We start from the raw sequence: 21,689 nt of genomic DNA on the forward strand, positions 1-21,689 counted from the left end.
TCATAAAATAACCATTATTTGACTTATTTTGTTTAGTTTAGTAGAGTACTAAGTCATATTTCCTAATAACTAATACAAATAGGAATATTTTCCCAGTACGGTAAGAGTACAAATGATGGAGAGAGATCAAAGCACAATTTTTTTTTTTGCAAGGCAAATGGGGTTAAGTGGCTTGCCCAAGGCCACACAGCTAGGTAATTATTGTCTGAGACTGCATTTGAACCCAGGTACTCCTGACTCCAAGGCCGGTGCTTTATCCACTACGCCACCTAGCCTCCCCCAGAGCACAATTTCTAAGAATACTGCCTTCATTTTCCTCCTTGATCTAACCAATTAAATCCTTCTCATGTAGAAAAATTAAAAGCTTCAAATGAAATATTTTTCTCATCCTTGCCATTTCTACATTTAAAAAGTTTTAAACTTCACTTGTCTCATTGATATAATAAAAGAGTATTTATTATATACAATGAATCCTCAGTACAATCGAGAAATGGGTGGTTTCTTAGAAGTTCACATTCTATTATCTTAGAGATTTAGTACAGTGCCATGCATCAGTCATGAATACTTTCTAGAAATTCATAATGAAGTCAAGACATAACTTGAGTTGAGTTTTAGTGGTTTCAAACTATCTGTCTCTAATATTCCAATATCCATTAAGTTCCTGTGTGTGCAAATTCTCTGCTTGGGGTTGGGGTTAAAAAAAATCTAGTATAGACCTTTCTTTTCAGACAAAATTCAGCTATATGGGGGGGGGGGGGGTAGGAAGGATAGAAAAGCTTATACTCAGATAGCAGGCTGTGAGCCAAGGTACTTTAGGTAAGAGTAGAGGTGATGGCCAGGTGAGGTTTTGTGAGAGATGTGAGGAGCTGGAAATCACTTTCTTCTGAAATGGGATTTGAGGGCAAAGCTAACATTTCAGACAAGGTTTGTTGGAGGAAGCTGGCACCAAATTTGGGTCCTGAAATGAGGTAGGGGTCTACACCCTAGAATTGGGACATGGTAGAAGAGGGGAAGAATTGATTCCAGGCAAGGGGAAGAACATGAACAGTAATGACAATAACGGTACCTCACATTTATATAGCACTTTAAAGTTTTCAAAACACTGTACATATTATCTTGTTTGATTCTCATAATAAACTGAAGAAAGTAGCATTATTTTTCTAATTAAGAGATGAAGAAATTAAGGCTGAGAGATTTTATGTTACTTTTGCCTAAGTAATAATTATTGTCTCTCTCTCTCTCTCTCTCTCTCTATATATATATATATATACATATACACACACACACACACATATCTGTATATATTCACACTCACACACACAATTTTTTTTTTTTTTTTAGTTTTTACAAGGCAAACGGGGTTAAGTGGCTTGCCCAAGGCCACACAGCTAGCTAATTAAGTGTCTGAGGCCGGATTTGAACTCAGGTACTCCTGACTCCGGGTCTAGTGCTCTATCCACTGTGCCACCTAGCCACCCCCATACACCACTTAATTTTACAGATGATGGTGACAGTCCAACTTAGGCTATGTTATCTGTTCCTTCTAGATTCCAGGTTCTGTCCATGATCTTTGTGCAGGATAGATTTGACCATCGATCATTGTATTTTGACATTTTTTGGAATCTGACATTTTCCAAGCTATGTCTCTTCCAACCCTGCCACTTTTAGTTGATAGAAATGACAGGTGAATAAACAACCAATGGCATGGATGGTAAAGATGTCTCAGTGTTCTGTTTTTTTACTTTTTTTTTCAGGAAGCTCTCATAATGACCTTTATTCTACTGCCAGACACTGATGGAAATAACAGAGAATTACTGATCCACCACCTCATGGTGTTCTTTATAAATGTATCTTCTCTTGTCTCTGAGATATTAAGATAGTCTTTTCCCTCAGTTTATAAAGCTTGCCTAAACTGAGACCTGTATGCATGATGTCTACTGGTAACAATGAAGAAGTTGAATAGCTTATGAGGGGAAAAACAATGTGACTTGACCATGATCACAGAACTAGTATTGGAGGTGGGCCTTGACTGCAAATCTAGTACTTCTAACCTCTCTGCTAATAGCTCAGAATTAGGAGAAGACAGGATAAGGATAGGTGATAGATTATGATGGGAACTTAGAGCTGATGAATTGAGGTAGAATGAGATACGGTTGGATTTAGTAGGTTTGAGACAGATTTCATAGGGCCTTAAATGCCCTAGATCAGCAGTTTATTCAGTAGGTAATGGGGATTCATGAGAAAATCTTTAAAAGAATGGCACTTTAGAAAGATTATTCTAAGGCCCTAATAATAGTCTGCTCCCCAGATTGAGACTAAAACCCAGAGTCAACAAGCCCCTTATTTGCTCTTCAAGTGGATTTGAGTAGAAACTGGCAAAGCCTCCAGTGTTTGCGGCAGAGGTGAAGCTGGTGTTGCAAAAACCTTACTTACTATGTAAGAGAAAGGATATGAGAAAAGATATAGGAAAAAAAAGGGGCAATGTACAAGAAGGGCAGTTACTATAAAGAGTTAGGGGGGAAAAAAACCTTTGCCATTGATAATGGGGAGGGGTCAGCAAAAGATCAAAGAAGGCAGTTTCATGCTGAGTGCCAGCAGGATCCTTTTGCCCCAACAGGGTATTAGTTGGGTAAGGCAGGGGAATTAGGAAAGAATTTCAGATTTGCTGGAAATGTTTGTAACAAGAAAAACTAAAGGTTTTCAGTAGCCTATTGGGGGTGCAGTGGGGGAAATCTTCAGGGAAAGACCTAGGCACTTATATCATGTTTAAGAAAAAAAATGAGATTCCTCTAGTCTTCAGAGGAACTGATATTGTCATAGCAATTTAAGTATTACAAGGTGCTTCATGAATACTACCTCTTAGAATAAAGCTTTGAAATAGGTACCACAGATACTTGATGTTTGAACAGAGGATATTCTTATAGCCACATTTTGGTGTTTCATGCAGAAATAATTCTTTGATATAGGTATTGTGGTGCTTAGGAATTTGCAACTTGGAAGAAACTTCAAGAAATCTTAGAATTAAGAATCAAGTTATTTCTTTGCTGAACTCTGTTGAAAAACTTCAGGTGCAATCTTTTTTCCCCTTTGTGCTGTTTAGTTTTATTCTTACATTCTTTGCAATCAGTTACTGAAGCTTTTTATCATGTAAAATCTATCAAGATGCATTATTATATTGATTATGATAAAACTTTTGAATGGCTTTTTGAGCCCATTAGTCTTAGATTTTATTGTCTTTCTCATATCACCTTTGATTTTCTTGTTACTGCTGACACATCAGCTGTTGACCTTACCATTCTGACTTGCTACTAAAGATAGTAGTCCTCAAGTTTTCTTCTTTTTTTTTTTAAAGTTTTTTTGCAAGGCAAATGAGTTAAGTGGCTTGCCCAAGGCCACACAGCTAGGTAATTATTAAGTGTCTGAGACCGGATTTGAACCCAGGTGCTCCTGACTGCAGGGCTGGTGCTTTATCCACTACACCACCTAGCCGCCCCTTCAAGTTTTCTTTTAACAGGTTCCTTCTGCCAGATGTTCTTTGCTCACTGTTTTCTAGGAAAAAATAGTTGATTAATACTTGAGTTAATACCCAAGCACCTATTTTGAAGAAATGCTTTCACTGTTCTATCTAGTCACACTTTTTGTTCAATTGCCTGGAACATTTTAGGAAATTGGATAGTATATGGTATTAATTACAGAGCAGTGATCTCTATTATAACTTAAATGGAGTTACAATATGGACTATGAAATAAGCCCATATATAATTGAGCATATGATTTGCATACATCAATATCCCATGCAGGCCATTTTCAGTTATAATAAAATTCATGAAGACTTTGCGAAGAAAGCAAGCCCAAACTTAGATAATCCCAAGGTGCCTCATTATGTTGTGGGAGTGAACCTTGGAATTCTTAAAGGCTTTGCTAGTCTAGCAGAAACTACCAAGCTTAGAGGTGCTTAAGTATAGACCTGATAACTATCAATATGGTAGCCACAAGATTGAAGGAACATTAGAGTAGCAGTCAAGAGATTTAAATTTGAGTACCAATTCTGTCACTTGCTGTGTTTTCTTGGGCAAATTGAGACTTAATTTCCTGTGCAATAAGACAAGAAGGTGGTTTGAACAAAATGATTTCAAAGACCCCTTCTAACTCTGGAGAATTTATTATCTAGAGAGAAAAAGGATTTATGTGTGTGTGGGTGGTCTCCATATCAGTCTTGGGTCTTTCATTTCTTTTTCCTTTATTACAGTGAGTGGGAAGATATTAATATATGTTTATATTGAAGAATTTTTGAAAATTATGCTACTTCAGAACCAACTTAATTTGTACTAGATTGGAGAAATGATATTGAAGCAATGTTTTAGAACCTCCCTCAGATGTATTTCTATTTAGAAAGGAGGTTCTGAGTTCTAAACATTGTACATGTGACAGTAATGACTTGTATGTTGTCTGTCAGTCAATGATCATCTTATCTAAAGTGTAGAGACTTCTCATCACAGGTTTAGTCACTAAGGGAGGATCTATATCAATGATTATATTTGCATATATAAAACCTGGCATCTCTGCCTTACTTGTGGAAAATACTTTAAAAAATGTTAGGAAGATGATCAGTGTCTATGGAAACCTTTGTTTAGACAAGTTTCAAGAATGTTGTAACATAGAGCATTTGACCTCTGTATGGAGATGTGATCCCCAGATATTATTTGAATTTTGTAGCTATTTGGAATAAGATTCTCCTTTCTATTATTGCTTCTTGTGTTTTGTTATGTGGAAATGCTGTTGATTTTTGAGGATTTATTTTGTAGTCTGTAATTTTGCAGAAGCCATTGCCTCAGTATCTTTACTGATTCCCTGGAGTTTTCTAAATAAATCATTGCATCATCAGCAAACCAGGATAGTTTTATCTCTTCTTTATCATCTTTATTCTTTTAAATAATTTCTTTTGTTTTATTGCTGTTGCTGGTATCTGAATATAAACTTGACATCTGAATCTGTCCAGAAGTGATGATTTGTCTACTTCAGTGAAATAATATGATGGTCTTAGACCTTTGCATAACATTCAGTGCTTTATATTTCAAACAATTAACATGCATTATTATATTCCTTCTCTGTGCCAATCATGACATGATGCTATATATTGCAACAGATACAAAAACTAAGACAAATAGTTTTTGTTCTCAAGGAGTTTGCATTTTTATTACAGGAGCCCTTGAGTACACATATAAGCATATTTATGCAGAATAACCCTAAAGAATTAAAAGGTAGGGCATGGAGTGGCTGGAAAGACTTCATGTAGAAGGTGACACTGTGAGACAAGAGAAGAGGGTGCATACCAGGCATGAAGGACACTGAGAACAAAAGCACAAAGAGCAAGGCATGTAGGACCCTATGTGAGAATAAAACAAAAGGTCTGTTCAGCTAGGTGGCAGTGACCTTGAAGAGGAGTAATGTGCAGGGAGGCTGGAAAGATATCTCGGAACTGGGTTGTGGAGGGTCTTAAAAACGAAATACAGAAATTTATATTTTTATCTTAGAGAAGAGAATTGGAGATTATTGAATTAGGGAGAAGACATGGTCAGATTTGTATCTAATTAAAATCTCTTTAACAACTGTGTGCAGGATGCCAGAATAGGGAGCAATTAGAGACAGAAAGACCAATTAGGAGGTGAAAATAGCAATATAAGTAAGCAGTAAATTTAGAATAGTATCTGAACAGAGAAGGATTTAAATGGTGAAGGAAAGATGTTGTGGAGGTAGATTGTGAAGGTTGTAATATTTGGCAACTGATTGATGTTGCAGGGTGAGAGAGTGAGGAATTGAAAACAATGCTGAGGTTATGAACCTGGAATATTGGAAACATGGTGGTATGGTGCCTTTGACAAAAATAGATAAGTTTGAAAGAATGGGTTTTGGAGGAAAAAGAGTGAGTTCTCTTTTTTTTTTTTTAGAAAGATTTTATTTATTTTGAGTTTTACAATTTTTCCCCCATTCTTACTTCCCTCCCTCTACCCCCCCATAGAAGGCATTCTGTTAGTTATGGTATACATTGATCTCAGTTGAATGTGATGAGAGAGAAATCATATCCTTAAGGAAGAAAAATAAGGTATAAGAGATATCAAAATTAAATAATAAGAACTCTTTTTTTCTAAATTGAAGGTAATAGTCTTTGGTCTTTGTTCAAACTCCACAATTCCTTCTCTGGATACAGATGGTATTATTCTCCATTGCAGACAGCCCAAAATTGTCCCTGGTCGTTGTACTAATGGAATGAGTAAGTCATCAAGGTTGATCATCACCCCCATGTTGCTGTTAGGGTATACAATGTTTTTCTGGTTCTGCTCATCTCTTTTGAACATGTTAAGTTTGATGTGTTTGTAACATCCATTTTGAAATGTGTGATTGCCTAGACAATGGATGATTGATTAAAACTTGAAGCAGAGACTTTAACTAGATATTTAGATATTAGTCATCTGCTCTGCTTAGAGATGATAATTAAACCTGTGAGAGCTAATGAGTTCCTTCAAGAAATATAGAGAGAGAAGAGGAGTCCAGGAAGTAGCCCTGAGGGTATACGTACATTTATAGAGCATGATAAGAATGGCTAGCCAGAGGTTGAAAAGAAGTGGTCAAATAGGTAGGGTTAGAGTAGGGTTACAAAAACCCAGAAGAGATAAAATAGCCAGGAGGAGAGGGTGAGCAATTCTATCAGATGCAGCAGAGAGGTTCTAGAAGATGACAAATAAGTGGAAAAAAGACCATTATAAGAATTAATTGGTGACTTAAAGAGAGCAATTTATTTATTTCTTTTTAATTACAGATTTTATTATGAGTTTTATAATTTTTCCCCCATCTTACTTCCCTCCCCCCACCTGCACACAGAAAGCAATTTGTCAGTCTTTACATTGTTTCCATGTTGTACCTTGATCCAAATTGAGTGTGATGAGAGAGAAATCATATCCTTAAAAAAGAAATAAAGTATAAGAGATAAGATCAGACAATAAGATATCAGTTTTTTTTCTAAATTAAAGAGAATAGTCCTTGAACTTTGTTCAAACTCCACGGTTCTTTATCTGGATACAGATGGTATTCTCCATTGCAGACAGCCCCAAATTGTCCCTGGTTGTTGTACTGATGGAACCAGCAAGTCCATCAAGGTTGAACATCACCCCCATGTTGCTGTTAGGATGTACAGTATTTTTCTGGTTCTGATTATCTCACTCAGCATCAGTTCATGCAAATCCCTCCAGGCTTCCCTGAATTCCCGTCCCTCCTGGTTTCTAATAGAACAGTAATGTTCCATGACATACATATACCACAGTTTGCTAAGCCATTCCCCAATTGAAGGACGTTTACTTGATTTCCAATTCTTTGCCACTACAAACAGGACTGCTATGAATATTTTTGTACAAGTGATGTTTTTACCCTTTTTCATCATCTCTTCAGGGTATAGACCCAGTAGTGGTATTGCTGGATCAAAGGGTATGCACATTTTTTGTTGCCCTTTGGGTGTAGTTCCAAATTTCTCTCCAGAAAAGTTGGATGAGTTCACAGCTCCATCAATAATGTAAGTTTCCCAGATTTCCCACAATCCTTTCAACAATGATCGTTATCCTTTCTGGTCATATTGGCCAGTCTGAGAGGTGTGAGGTGGTACCTCAGAGAAACTTTAATGTGCATTTCTCTAATAAGTAATGATTTAGAGCAATTTTTCATTTGATTATGTATTGCTTTGATCTCCTCATCTGTAAATTGCCTTTGCATACCCTTTGATCATTTATCAACTGGTGAATGGCTTTTTTTTTAAATATGACTCAGTTCTCTGTATATTTTGGAAATGAATCCTTTGTCAGAAACATTAGTTGTAAAGCTTGTTTCCCAGTTTACTACATTTCTTTTGATCTTGGTTGCAGTGGCTTTATCTGTGCAAAAGCTTTTTAATTTAATGTAATCGAAATCATCTAGTTTGTTTTTAGTGATGTTCAAAGAGAGTGATTTAATTTGAATGGTGATTAGAAGGCCATTTGCAAAGTTAATGAGTGAGAGGAAAATTGAAGACCAGTGAATATAAACAGCTTTTTTTTTTTTCCCCTAGAAATTTTCTGAGAAATGAAGAGAGGTATAGGTTCAAGGAATGATAGGATAAGTGGAAGTTTTTATAGAATGGGCAGATTTGGACATATAGATAAGGATATGGATAGATTGAATATTAGAAAGGGCAGAATAATTGAAAGTTCAATCTGTTGGAGAAGATGGGAGGGAATGGGGATAAAGGGCACATGTAGGATGGCTTGACTTTGGCAGGGGAGATGTTCCTCTTTGTTAAGAGAGATAGGAAAAGAGAGTACAGGGTTGAAATCAAGAGATTTTGAGATGAAGAGAAATGGAGAATAGGGTAGAGAGAAAAACTTGTTTAACTAGATAAAGTGGGCTAGAAGGAGACTAAAGTTAAGTGAGACCTTGACCACTTCTGTAAGTAGTAGTAGTTACATAAAAATTTGAGGTTGATTGAACCCAAAGATTGCCATATCAGAAATAAATCATTGGTAGACAAGTGAGGAGACTTCAGTTTCGGCCCTAACTTATTCTTGGGTTCTACCATCATCCCAAGTCCTCTTTTCCCATTTTCAGTCTCTGACAAAAATGTGGCTACACACACCCCCTTCCAAATACAAAGTAAAATGGAAATATTTACTGGTTTCTTTAACTTAAAACTTTTTTCTTTTTCTTTTTAGGTTTTTTTTGCAAGGCAAATGGGGTTAATTGGCTTGCCCAAGGCCACACAGCTAGGCAATTATTGAGTGTCTGAGGTCAGATTTGAACTCAGGTACTCCTGACTCCAGGGCCGGTGTTCTATCCACTGCACCACCTATCTGCCCCTAAAACTTGCTTTAAAAAAAATAATATATATAGCATGTTACGTTCAAAGCTATATACTTCTCTGTGTTTCCTTCTTTCTGTTCTTTTTTTTACACATTAAAAAAAATACTTAAATGACCCTATTTTTTGTTGTGATCCCTCTCTGTCAGAAGAAAAAAAAATACTCATAGTTCTTATTGCAAATAAGCATGTAATCAAACATAAGAAATTTATACATTGACATTGTCCAGAAAGATGTGTCACCCACTCTGTCAGGTGTAGGTATCATATATTAAGCTTTAATAGCTTAAGACTCCAATAAGATTTTTGGGATATCCTTTCTATGAAAGTGCTTTGTATATGTGTTAGTGTATATGTGTGTGGTATTCTCTTTCTCTCATATATGGTTTGTACTATATGAAAGTTAGATCATTATGATAGTGCTACTTTGCTGGTTACTACTGTTTCATTTATTTTTTTACCTGACTTTTTGGGTTCTCTATGTAGATCATAATCACATCATCTGCAAAAAAGCAATCATTTTGTTTCCCCTTTTCCTATGCTAATTAACCTCTATTTCTTTTTGTTTTGTTTTATTATAGCCATCATCTCTAGCACTATCAAATGATAGTGGTGTTAATGGAGAGAAAATAAATGCTTATTTATCTGTTCAAATGTTTTTTTATTTCAATTTTTATATTCTCTCTGATTTTTCAGAATTTTATTTTAATTTTTAAATGTTTTAAAAATTTATTGACTTTCTATTTTTTTAGTTCCATGCCAGATTCACCAGTCTGTTCTTTCTCTTTTTTGTTATGAAACTGATTAAGAGATAAAAATTTTCCCAAGATCAGTTTGACTGAATCTCAAAAGTTTTGGTTTAGGGTGGCTAGGTGGCACAGTGGATTAGAGCACCGGCCCTGGAGTCAGGAGTACCTGAGTCCAACTCTGTCCTCAGACACTTAATAATTACCTAGCTTTGTGGCCTTGGGCAAGCCACTTAACCCTATTGCCTTGCAAAAAATAAAAAATTAAAAAATTAAAAAAAATTTTAAAAAGTTTTGGTTTACTGTCTCCGTTGTTTTTTCTGATAACGTTTCTCTATTGTTTCCATGGTTTATTCTTTGATCAACCAGTTCTTTAGGATTGAGCTATTTTGTATCCAATTAACCATGTGTATATGCAATTTGGTTACTACCTTGTTAAACTATATGTCTAAAAAATTAAGCTTCAGTCTTCTTTTTAGATTTTTGCAAGGCAGTGGGGTTAAGTAGCTTGCCCAAGGCCACACAGCTAGGTAATTATTAAGTGTCTGAGGAAGATTTGAACTCAAGTACTCCTGACTCCAGGGCCGGTGCTCTATCCACTGAGCCACCTAAGCCTCCCCTTCAATCTTCTCCAACTCTGTCTGGAGATCATATTAAGTTGTGCTCTAATTTTGTCTCCTAACACTTTACCTAGCTAAGTGAGCCGGTGCAAGTCACTTAACCTCTTTTGATCTACTTTTGGAAGGTTATGTATGTGTATAAATGTGTATGTATATAAATATCTATGTGTATAAATATGTAACTTTATTTTTGTTTCTCAGAGAGAGAGAGAATGAACTTTAACAAATTAGTTACAAAATCACTTTCCTCTTTGGAAGGGACTTTAGACTACAAAAGATAATATTACAGAAACTAATGACCAAAGACCATAAGAGTAGAAAGAGACTTTAGAAAATAGAATATATTTTAATAGAACTGAATTCCTTAAATGCAAGGACTCTTTGCTTTTTTTGTCTTTGTATCTTTAGTATTTATCATAGTGCTTTTTGTGTAGATTGCTGCTTCATAAATGTTTTTTTGAGTTAAATTTATTGGTCTTGGTCTCCCAGCTGTGGGGCCAGAACCCTGGTGGTTCTTTTAAGGCTCCACTTTGGAGATACTGCATGCATAATCAGTCCACAAATCAATCATCATTTATTAAGTCTCTATGTCCCTATTCAGTGCACTAGGAATATAGGGTGTTTACATCCTAATGGGGATACATCATATGTAAACATACAAATATGTAGAAAAATATATATCTATACCTAAATCTAATATATATATATATATATATATATAATATATATATAATTAATATATATATTGATTTTGGAAGATTTTGATCTATTGGGGGATCAGGAAGGATTTTGTATAGAAGGTGGTACTTGGAACTAAGTCTTGAGGGGACCAGTTTCTCCAGCAGGTGGGGGTGAGGAAGAAACATATTCCAGGCTTGCACACAGCATTAGTTGAAAAGGCTTGTAGAATTCATCTGCTACAATCCCCTGCCTCCTTTTAGCCAGTGACCTTGAAGACCTGTAGCCTGCACTACTGCTACCATTTTCCAGTTATATTTCCAGTTTCTTGTCCTTTTCTTCTTTGATCCATCTTCCATGCTACTGCCAAAATATTCTTTCTAAAGTTCATATCTGACTCTTCTTTTGAAGAGTTCTTTTGATTGTTCTTCCTCCCAAATTAGCTCCTGTTGCTCCTGTGATAAAATATATCCTTAGATTAGAGTTGAAAACCTATCACAGGCTGAGCTTGCCCTGCCTGTCTAAAAAACAAAGCTTCCCATCACAGGTTGTGATTTTTATTCATTTTATTTATCTTAGCTGGCTAAGATTGGAGTCCCAATACCTCATGTTGCCTTTGCCCAAGGTGTCACATAGGTTAGGGATGTACTGCCTTCTCAGATGTTTCCTTTTCCAATTCCCCTGATTGTTTATGCTCAATCTCCTTAAATCACCAAGTACATTTCTTTGATTGACATGTTGTTCTACCTGGTAGAATCTAAGTTCCTGGAGAGGATGAAAAAGATGATTTCATGATTTAGGGCAAGTCTATTCTCTGGTTCTCCATTTTTCCATTTACAAAATGAAAGATTGAACTTAGTAGTTAGAGAACTTAATTTCTTGGTTAGGCAGGTGGGTGGGGTATTAGGTAGTGGGGGGAACTGACTGAGTCAGGAAGAATTGAGTTCAAATATTGCTTAATATACTTAATAATTGTGTGATGGTGGACAAGTAGCCTTTCTGTTGTAAGTGATTTATAAATCTTTCATTTTATTTTTATAGCAACTCTGGAAAGTTAGTTAATAATATTCTCATTTTATAGTTGATAAAACTGAGATAGAGCAGTTAAGTGACTTTCCCAGGGTCATATAGCTAGTAATTGTTTGAATTCATATTTGAACAAATCCTCTGACTCTAGGTCTAGTGCTCCATCTCAGTACCACCAGTATCTCCAGGGTCCCACTTCTATCCCATCCTCACTCTCTCTCTTTTCAGAAATGGTCAGTTATTTTTGATTAATATTATTTATTTATTTGTTTGTTTGCAAGGCAATTTCATTTTGCAAGGCAATAGGGGTTAACTTGCCCAAGGCCACACAGCTAGGTAATTATTAAGTGTCTGAGGCCAGATTTGAACTCAGGTACTCCTGACTCCAGGGCTGGTGCTCTATCCACTGTGCCTCCTAGCCGCCCCTGATTAATACTATTTAAGGTGTTGTTAATGCATGAAGATTCAATACCTGCTTTCTCTCACTTCTCCTATATAGGGGATAAAGCTCTCCAAATTATTATTCAATGTTGAATCATAAACCTATTTCATAAGCCTCACAGACTGGATTTGGAGGTGGAAAAGACTTAGGTTTGAGTCCTATTCCTTTTTTCCTTCCCCTACTCCCAGCCAGGAAGCTCTGGCAGAACCAATCAGGAGCATAGGCAGCTCTGAACTTGAAAACAGGATCTTTTGCTTCTAAGTTGTGTGATATTACTACTTCATCTATCTGACCTTCAGGTTCTTCCTTTGTAAAGGGGAAAATTTTTGTACTTTCTATCTCACAAAGTAGTAGTTGGGGAAATAGTTTATAAATTGTAGATCACTACATAAATGTGAGTAACATAGATGACTTTTAATTAGGTGACATGCACACTCCTGGCTAGGTCTTTTAGACTTTAAAAGAATGACTTTCTTTCAAACTGTTGATTAAACATAAAGATTCACAATTCAGTAATTCTTTAGAGTTGCCTAGGATTTTTAGGTTTAGTTGAATTTTCCCATACAGATTTTTCTTCATAGACTTCAAGAAGATCTGTATTTCTTAATAATGACATTTATCCTTGCAATAAGAATTGCCAAGTCCTTGCTAATAAAACTAGTATTAGCAGAGCTGACGCCAGGAACACCAGATATTAAGTTGAAGAGCAAAGCATTCAAGTACATACTGGAAAAATCTGGCTTATTTCAAAATCCTAAATCGAGTGGAGTCTTAGGGTCTGGGGATCTTTTTTGTTCCTATTCAGATCCTCCCACCCAACCCCATAAAAAGGAAAAAAAAAATCCAAAATGGTGGCAATCATAAAATTCTTTCTCCCAAGAGTATATATACCATTTATGAAACTTTGAAACAGATCTGAGGGAAAGCTCTACGTTTTTATCCTTTGGCTTACTTACTTTTTCCTGGAGTACTGAGAAAAGTATCCCTTTTTTGTGTGTTAGAAATCAGATTTCTCTGGAGCAGGGCTTTAAGGTGATAGCAAATCTGAAAGAATCTGTTGCTAGACCTTTTTTTTTTTTAGATTTTTGCAAGGCAAATGGGGTTAAGTGGCTTGCCCAAGGCCACACAGCTAGACAATTATTAAGTGTCTGAGACCGGATTTGAACCCAGGTACTCCTGACTCCAAGGCTGGTGCTTTATCCACTACGCCACCTAGCTGCCCCCTAGACTATTTAAAAGGCAGAAAGAGCATCTCCTTTCTTGAACTTTCTGTAGTTCAGTCTTTGGAAACATTTAATTTGTGTAGGGTTGGTTTAATTTTGAGTTTAAAGCTGGGAAACAACACTTACAGAAACTCAGATGTTAGAAGGTACTTCAGAAGTCATCTACTCTAATTTGTACTACCATAAGAGACCCCATCTGTGAATTTGCTCCCTAAAGGTAGCTCATTTCCCTTTTGAACAACACTGTAAGGAGGTTTTTGTTTTTCTAGGACCAAAACCTGCCTTTCTGAAACTTCCACCCATTGCTCTTAATTTTGTCCTTTGAACCAAGCAAAACTAGCCTATATCTTTATGATCCAAAGGTAGAAGAGACTTCAGAGATCATCTTAGGGCAAATTTTGTATTTAACAGAAGAGGAATCCATCCTCCCCAGATTAGCTAATTTAAATTCTTAAAGACATATTCTAATTTGCCTCTTAAATTTTTTTCCCTCTAGGCTAAACATTCCTAGTTCTTTCAACTATTCTTATATCTTTCACCATCCTATTCACTCCTACTCGTTTGTCACTGTTCTTGCTCAGTAAAATGTGACATTTAGAGCTGGATGGGGTATTGTAGATTTGGTTAGCCCAAAGTAGAAATTGCAACCACTATCACTTTTTGTCTTTTGGTGTTGAATTTTTTAATTCACCTTAGCCATTTCCAAGTCATTTTCACAAAAATTGTGTTTAGTCATGTCTTCCCAGTCTATTCCTACTATCCCACTCAATCCCTAACTTCCTTTTAGTAGTTAACCTGTAAATATGGAGACAAGTATGATAAATCATCTTCAAGTAATGTAATTTAGAACATCACCATTTACTTTAAATTCCCTCTTGAAGGATTGTAACCACATTTACATCATAAAGAAAAAAGTTTGAATAGTGGTTATTTCACATTTTCCTTTAGCTAGACAGCATGAATCAGAGAAGCTTAAGACTTGAGTTTCAAATTCCAGAGCTACCATTCACAACCTGTCCTACCTTGGCAAGTAACTTCCCGTGACTGGGCCTCAGTTTCCTCATTTGTAAAATAGATTTAATTAGATCACCTTTAGGGTCTCTTGCAGCTCAGAAGTTATTATCCTGTTATTCCACTCAGTTTGAGTAATTGATGATACACTTAAAATTGCTGTGGTTCTGTATCTTTGTTACTCAATCAGCTTCACTTATTGATTGCTTGTTAAGCTACAGCTTCATTTATACTAAGAATAAAGCTTCTGGGTTGCTTAAGTCACTTCTTTGTCCCTGTGTCTATATTGATCTATACTTACAGTTACATCTTGAAACCTCTATTATATCTGTCTTTTAAAATTGATGTCCAGTACAAATTTGTTGTACTGGGTTCTGATTTCTGAAGCACTGATTTCTAGGTCAGGCTAAGTCCTTGGACTAAATCAAGAAGCTTTCCTGAGAGTGTATCAGGCCACTGGATAGGGTTTCCTGGGGAAAACTGGACTGCTAGTGGCAAGACTTCCCAAAGGCAGAGCTTCAAAGGATTGTTTATCCCTACAAAATATAAATATCCTTTGAGATGAACTGCTATCCTCTTTCCTTCACATTGCCATCCTCTTCTCCCTTTTGTAATTATTTCTCTTGTTTTGTTGATGATACTCTGAAACAAAGCAGCAAAAGTTTTAATCCTTTGTCTCCTTGGCTCACCAAACTTTAGTAACTACATAGTTTTTCTTTCTTCTTGAATCCCATTTGGCAGAAGTATTGGGGGAGGGGAGGTAAGGAAAGGAAGATGTGAATTCAATATAAATAAAAATATTGTTCAGTAATTACTGTTGTCCAAAGGTAGAATGAACTGCCTTAGAACGTGGTGAATCCCCATTCTTAGATATTTTCACACAGAGGTTGGATGAGCACTTGTCAGGAATTTTTCCATTGAGAAATGTATTTAACTAGATGACCCTGGAGTTTCTGTGATTTTCCTTCCATTTTTCTGAAAATAATGCTTTTTAGGGGTGGCTAGGTGTCGCAGTGGATAAAGCACCGGCCCTGGAGTCAGGAGTACCTGGGTTCAAATCTGGTCTCAGACACTTAATAATTACCTAGCTGTGTGGCCTTGGGCAAGCCACTTAACCCCGTTTGCCTTGCAAAAAAAAAAAGCCTAAAAAAAATAAAGCTTTTTAACATTTATTATGTGCTCACTTTGCTCCACTCACTTGAGGCTTTTGAGTTTTTCGTTTAATATTTCATGAATAGCTATTTTAACATTTTGCATTGTCTTTTATGTCATTTTTACATGTAAAGCATCACAAGTCTTCTATTTAGGTTCAGAAACCCTGATGTTTGAATGCATTATGGGAAAGACCTAGCTCAATGTGAACAAAAACTATAGTTTTAGCTACTGTAAACTTAATATGTATCAATGTTGCCCTGTCAAGGAAAGTTATTGTCTAATACTACTCTGTACTGCTAAGGTCATGTCTAGAATATTGTATCTGGTTTTAGGCATCACATAAGAACAGCACTAATTAATTGAATTATTTCTCAAGTAGGGTTACTGGAATGGTTAAAGATCTAGAAAGTACATCACAGGAGATGCAAATGAAGGAACTGGACAAGAAAAGATTAGAAGACTGTTTTAGATATTTGAAAGGCTGTCATGAAAAAAGGAAATAGATTTGTTCTGTATGATTCCAGTGGGATTCAACTAGAATTGATTTGTGAAAGCTGTAGGGAGGCAGTTTTCATTTTAACATAAGATTGAAGTTCCTTATATGTCCGTCCAAAATTAGTCATGGAGTAGTAAGCTCACCCTCACTAGATGTGTCTAAACATTAGCATCATAATTCACTGTGTCTCTCCCATATGTGATTTTGATTTTATATTTGATTCTTCCTTTTCATATTCAGGTGACCAAATTCTATCCATTCCACCTCTGTGATAGACATTTAACATTTGTCCTCCCCTCCCCTCTTTCCTTATTCCATTTAACTAAAGCACTGAAATAATGCTCACCTGAACTATTGACATTAATCTCTTAATATGGTTTCTGGCTTTGATTTCTTCTTCCTTTCAACTAATCAGATCAGTCAATAAATGAACATTTATTATGCTACTTTATCAAGTACTATGATAGGTGTTGGGGATTAAAAAAAAATTAGCTGACTTAGAAGGGGGTGGGCTCCTCATTATTAGATATTTTCACTCAGAGGTTGGATAAGCACTTGATCTAGTCATGTGTCATCAATGCAGAAATCTTCAGTGTTTCCTGGTTCCTCTCAAAGTTTGAGTTCCTTTAACATTCAGGTTGTTCTGTAGTTTAATGTTCCACCCCTCACTGCCTTCTAGCCTTGTCTCATATCACTTGTTTCCATACTCCCTATATCCAATCAGACTAGACATCCCTCTTCCCCCAAGACACACTGCACTCCCTTACCTCTCTGCCTTTATTCATGTTGTTTTCTGACCCTGGAATATCCTTCCCACATCTTTGTTTGCCTCATGAATTCCTGATTCATTTTTTTTTTTTTTAAACTCATCTTAAGTACCATATCCTCTATAAAACTTTCCATGATCCTCCTGGTCAGTAACAAACTTCTTTCTCTTTGGTTTGCATATCTTTAATATAGTCATCATTTAATACATTTAATATTGTATGTTTTCTGTGTTTGTATCATATTCCTTTGCTGCTTCAGGATGGCATGAATATATATATATATATGTATTACAAACTTACATAAGTCTTCCATTGCACCTAGCACAGTTCTTTACAAAATATAGGTAATCAATGTCTGTTGAATGAGTAGATGAAAAAAATGCTAAAGTATTATCATTAGCTTGCATCATACCACCTCAGTGTCATAGAGGGAGGGAGCAGAGGAAAAGAAGAGTTAACTTTTTAATGTTCAAAGTTAACTCCAGCATTTATTTTTCCTGGATAAATCTTCCTCAAGTAGGTTGATACCAAAAAGAACTTTATCAGAGGGGCTGGAAATATCAGCCTGCCCCTTGAGTGGATTGGTTTGACTGTTGGCAGCTCCTAAGGGGATGGGAGGAAGATAACTTAATAAAATCTCAGAGGTGCCTCAGTGTTATGGTGCATGCTGCACAGTGACTTTGTACATGATGTTCTACTTAGAGGAATGGAATTTGGACATGTACAAAGTGACCTTCAAATTCTGTCTGGGTATCTTGTAAGACATTCAGTGAAATGCCATAACTCTGCTGGAAAAGGAGCAAAGCCTCTGCAATCTTAACAGACTTCTTTTCTTTTGGAAGTGTTGACTCGGAAAAGGAAACGGGACACGAGTAAGAGTAGCAATGGAAGAGACATCCAGCCATCCTTAGACATTGACAAGTAAGTAGGTATGCTATGTTTTTAGCACTCTTGCTTCATATAAAATCATTTGTACTAAATGAAGAGTTCAGTTCCTATTTCTAATTGTGCTTCTGTAGCACGTCTGTCACTGCGTTATTGAGTTTCTTTTCCTTCATCTCAATCTGCATTAACATAGATTGGCCCCGTTGCCCTTTCTCCAAACTCAAGACAAAAAAAAATTAGAATCACATCAACCTATACCAATTTTAGACTTTCATTTGCTTGGAGTTCACATTCCTATGTGGAACGTCATGCAATTTTTGGAAAAGTGTGGACCATATTCCCATTTTGTAGTTGTGAACTGGGTTGCAGAAGGTTTTGCAGTGACATAGACTGGGCTGAAAGCTTCCTAAAGAAGAAGAGACTGTTTGCAGATTCTCTTTCCTGGAAATAGTTGAGAAACCACTAATGTTAAATTATACTGACTAATTAAAGGCAAAAATAATTAGCATCACGACACAGATGTTAGATTATAAATCTTAGGACTAGAAGGAACTTTTAGAGGTCATCTGATCCATTCTTTACTTCAGGCAAAACCTCTCCATTCCAACCATCTCCATTCAACAAATTCAGCAAACATTTCTAAAGGGCCTGTTCTTTTTTTTTTTTTTTAGGTTTTTGCAAGGCAGTAGTGTTAAGTGGCTTGCCCAAGGCCACACACACAGCTAGGTAATTATTAAGTGTCTGAGGCCTGATTTGAACTCAGGTATTGCTGACTCTAGGGCAGTTGTTCTATTCACTACTCCACGTAACCACGCCCAAGGGCCTGTTCTTTTAAGGCACTGTGCTGCTGGTTAGGCAATTGAGTATTTGCTCTTTTTAAAATGTGTCCATAGAAGGGAACCTGTAAACTTTTTTAGTAATATAAATTTCTCTATTGTATCTATCTCTTATTATTGTGGTCATTAAATACAAATAATCAGAATGACAAATTCAGGTATCATGCCTGAGAGGCTTTATTTGGAATTATATGGCACTATAGTGTTTTATATTGCTAAATGTGAACTTTCCCCTTAGCTCCAGAGAAACAAGACATCGTTCCTTTATCATTAATGTGGTGCTTTTGATATTTACTATCTTTCTTTTCGATGCCCTGGTTAGATTATTTTATAGACTTAGCTTTCTTTTCAGTCTCTAGCCCAAACTACTCTAGAAATTGCAGGTGGTTAGGGTAAGACAGAAGAAACAAATTATTGGGGAGATGTTAAGATTATGTAGAACTGGGGGTGGCTAGGTGGCACAGTGGATAAAGCACTGGCCCTGGAGTCAGGAGTACCTGGGTTCAAATCTGGTCTCAGACACTTAATAATTACCTAGCTGTGTGGCCTTGGGCAAGCCACTTAACCCCATTTGCCTTGCAAAAACCTAAAAAAAAAAAAATTATGTAGAACTATCCATCAGAACCAGGAGTTTGGGGTAACTTCTTAGTTTATGATGCAGATTGTGAAATGAAGTAAGTGCATTGAGTTGATTTACTAATCAAAAGAGTACATCCACCCCCAGTAAAATGTCATCTTGATTTAATGCTCTTGCTCCTTTTTCTGTCGAAATTTTAACTCTCCTTTGAAAAAAACCATAACACTTAATTTCAGCAGAGTTTGACAGAATGTTTTATGTCTGAAGAGCAATCAGCATTGTTTGAGATAGTTAGAAGAGCTGATTTCATTACCATCCCACTGCTTCAGCAGCAGGGTACAGGAGAACAGCCAGGGAAAACTGCTAATCACTCAGTCCTTTTGATTGGCATCGGGTTAGTTTTATTGGTGATCCTGCTGAGCAAATCTGCATTGCTAGACATGTCTTCTCTGTGGAATAGCTTGGAGAAGTAAAAACACCATTTGAGACATAGCCAAGAGCTCAGAGGCATAACAGAATACTAAAACCACTTTCCTTTTCTCTTGGTTGGATAGGAGTGAGAAATGTTACCTCTGCAAATCCTTGGTTCCTTTCAAAGAGTATCCAAGTCATGTAGACTTATGCCTTCAGCTTGCAAGAAATGACCAAGGAAGTAAACTGGAAGGAGGCAATGGGCAACCTTCAGATATTGAAGGAAAAGATGTGAGGCAGAGGAACATGATGGTAAGTCCTGGAAGGTGAGGTGGGCTTTACTTAACCATTTATTTCACTTATATAGAGTTCTTGGTTAAGGCCATCTTGTCTTTTTATTTCGGAAGTATCTGTTTTCTTGATCTCTAGAGCTCTGAAATGGCCAGAGTTCCTGAGAAGAACAGGAAGAGCCAATTGCAGGGGGGGGTCCAATTTGGTCCTGGTACTTCTGTCCTACCAGCTGTAGGATGGCTATATCTTGACCAGAAATTGGAGCAAACATGTTGGCAACCTTCATTAAAGATTAAATGATAGACATTTTCCAAAATCTGGATTCTAATTGAATAGTCCATCTTAGAGCAGAGACCAAAATATGGGCATCAATCTAGCATTTAGAGGTAAAAGAGACTATTTAAGGTAGTCACTGCATGAAGGCAATACAGTCAATTGTATGTAAAGATCTGAAGGAGAATTTTTATTCCTTTTAGGACAAGTTTTTTCTTTAGGTTTCAAGTTATTTATTTACTACCTGGTATTTATGTTACTTGGTATCTTGACCTTCCCTAGTCCACCATAAATCTATGGTCTTTGAGATGGTCATATTGGGCTAATACTGGACGAACTCTTTACCCTGATCATTGATTATAAATATCAGGTGACTGCCAGACTGATCTCTGTCCTTGGATAATATTGTTTTTGCCTCATCTATACTCTTAATTATTCATGGTTGCTTTCTTTTTCCTTATCTTTCTTATTGATAAATTTTGTTTTTTAACATGACGGAAAAATATAGAGACTCAAACTATTTAATTTCTATTTAAAACAGCACAAGAGCACTTACTAGAATATATGCAATGCCATATATATTTCTTGAAAGAAAATATGCTTTAATTTTAAGATAATACCAACATTGTCCCTGATACTATTTCTCTGAAATGCCTTAATTTGCATAATTAGTCAGTTCATAGGTTGATCTATTTAATCCATTTTTTATCTGTTTTCTTTACATGCAATTCATAATTTATAGTTCCTTGAATAGTTCATTTGTTGTTGTTTATAACTCATTGTTTACCCTTCTTATCTGTATGTACCTATTTGCTTGAATGCAAAATATTATTTGTGAAACTGCTTTATAGATTTTTATACATATAGAGAAAAGTGTGATTTGAAGTCATAGTTTAGGGTCAAGTTTTAGGAACTGAATAGCTTAGTGACTTATTCAGCAGAAAGGTGACTGTCCTGTCTCTTTCAGGAAGGGAGTAGGAATGGAGGCCGACTCCTCAGCTTGTTGGAGCAGTCTGAATATAAGTCTGCAGGTGAGCATAAAACTACTTTCAAAAACTCCCAAAATGTTTTCTTATTGAGACTATCAGACAGAAACTTTGACCATTCTTCATAGTTGTTTAGATGACAATTGACTCAACTAATTTTTTTATTTTTATTTTTATTTTTTTGAAGCAATTGGGTTAACTGACTTGTCCAGGGTCGTACAGCTGGCAAATACCTGAGGCTGGATTTGAACTCAGGTCCTCCTGACTCCAGGATTCTGTCTATCTAACTGTCCCCTGGTTCAACCATTTAACCCTTTTACAATTGTTCCAAATTGGTATAATGTAGAGGAAAGAGAACTAGATTTATAATTCTTGAGTATGAATTCCAGT

The 21,689-nt window shown here is 36.2% G+C and overlaps 1 protein-coding gene across 6 annotated transcripts in view; it reads left to right on the forward strand.

The window, feature by feature from the left end:
• The window catches only part of UIMC1 (ubiquitin interaction motif containing 1), a 140,990-nt gene that overhangs the window by 107,935 nt on the left and 11,366 nt on the right, over positions 1-21,689 (forward strand). For 5 of the 6 annotated variants that reach the window (XM_074212321.1, XM_074212320.1, XM_074212319.1 and 2 more), the window contains 3 exons: positions 17,883-17,961; positions 19,893-20,061; positions 21,281-21,344. In XM_074212321.1, the coding sequence (XP_074068422.1) occupies positions 17,883-17,961; positions 19,893-20,061; positions 21,281-21,344 (312 nt within the window). Of the gene's footprint in view, positions 1-17,882; positions 17,970-19,892; positions 20,062-21,280; positions 21,345-21,689 lie in introns of those variants that run through there. The other variant, XM_074212324.1, reaches the window with a different exon arrangement.

This window comes from Macrotis lagotis, chromosome 1, assembly GCF_037893015.1.
Source record: "Macrotis lagotis isolate mMagLag1 chromosome 1, bilby.v1.9.chrom.fasta, whole genome shotgun sequence".
NCBI classification, from domain to species: domain Eukaryota; kingdom Metazoa; phylum Chordata; class Mammalia; order Peramelemorphia; family Peramelidae; genus Macrotis; species Macrotis lagotis.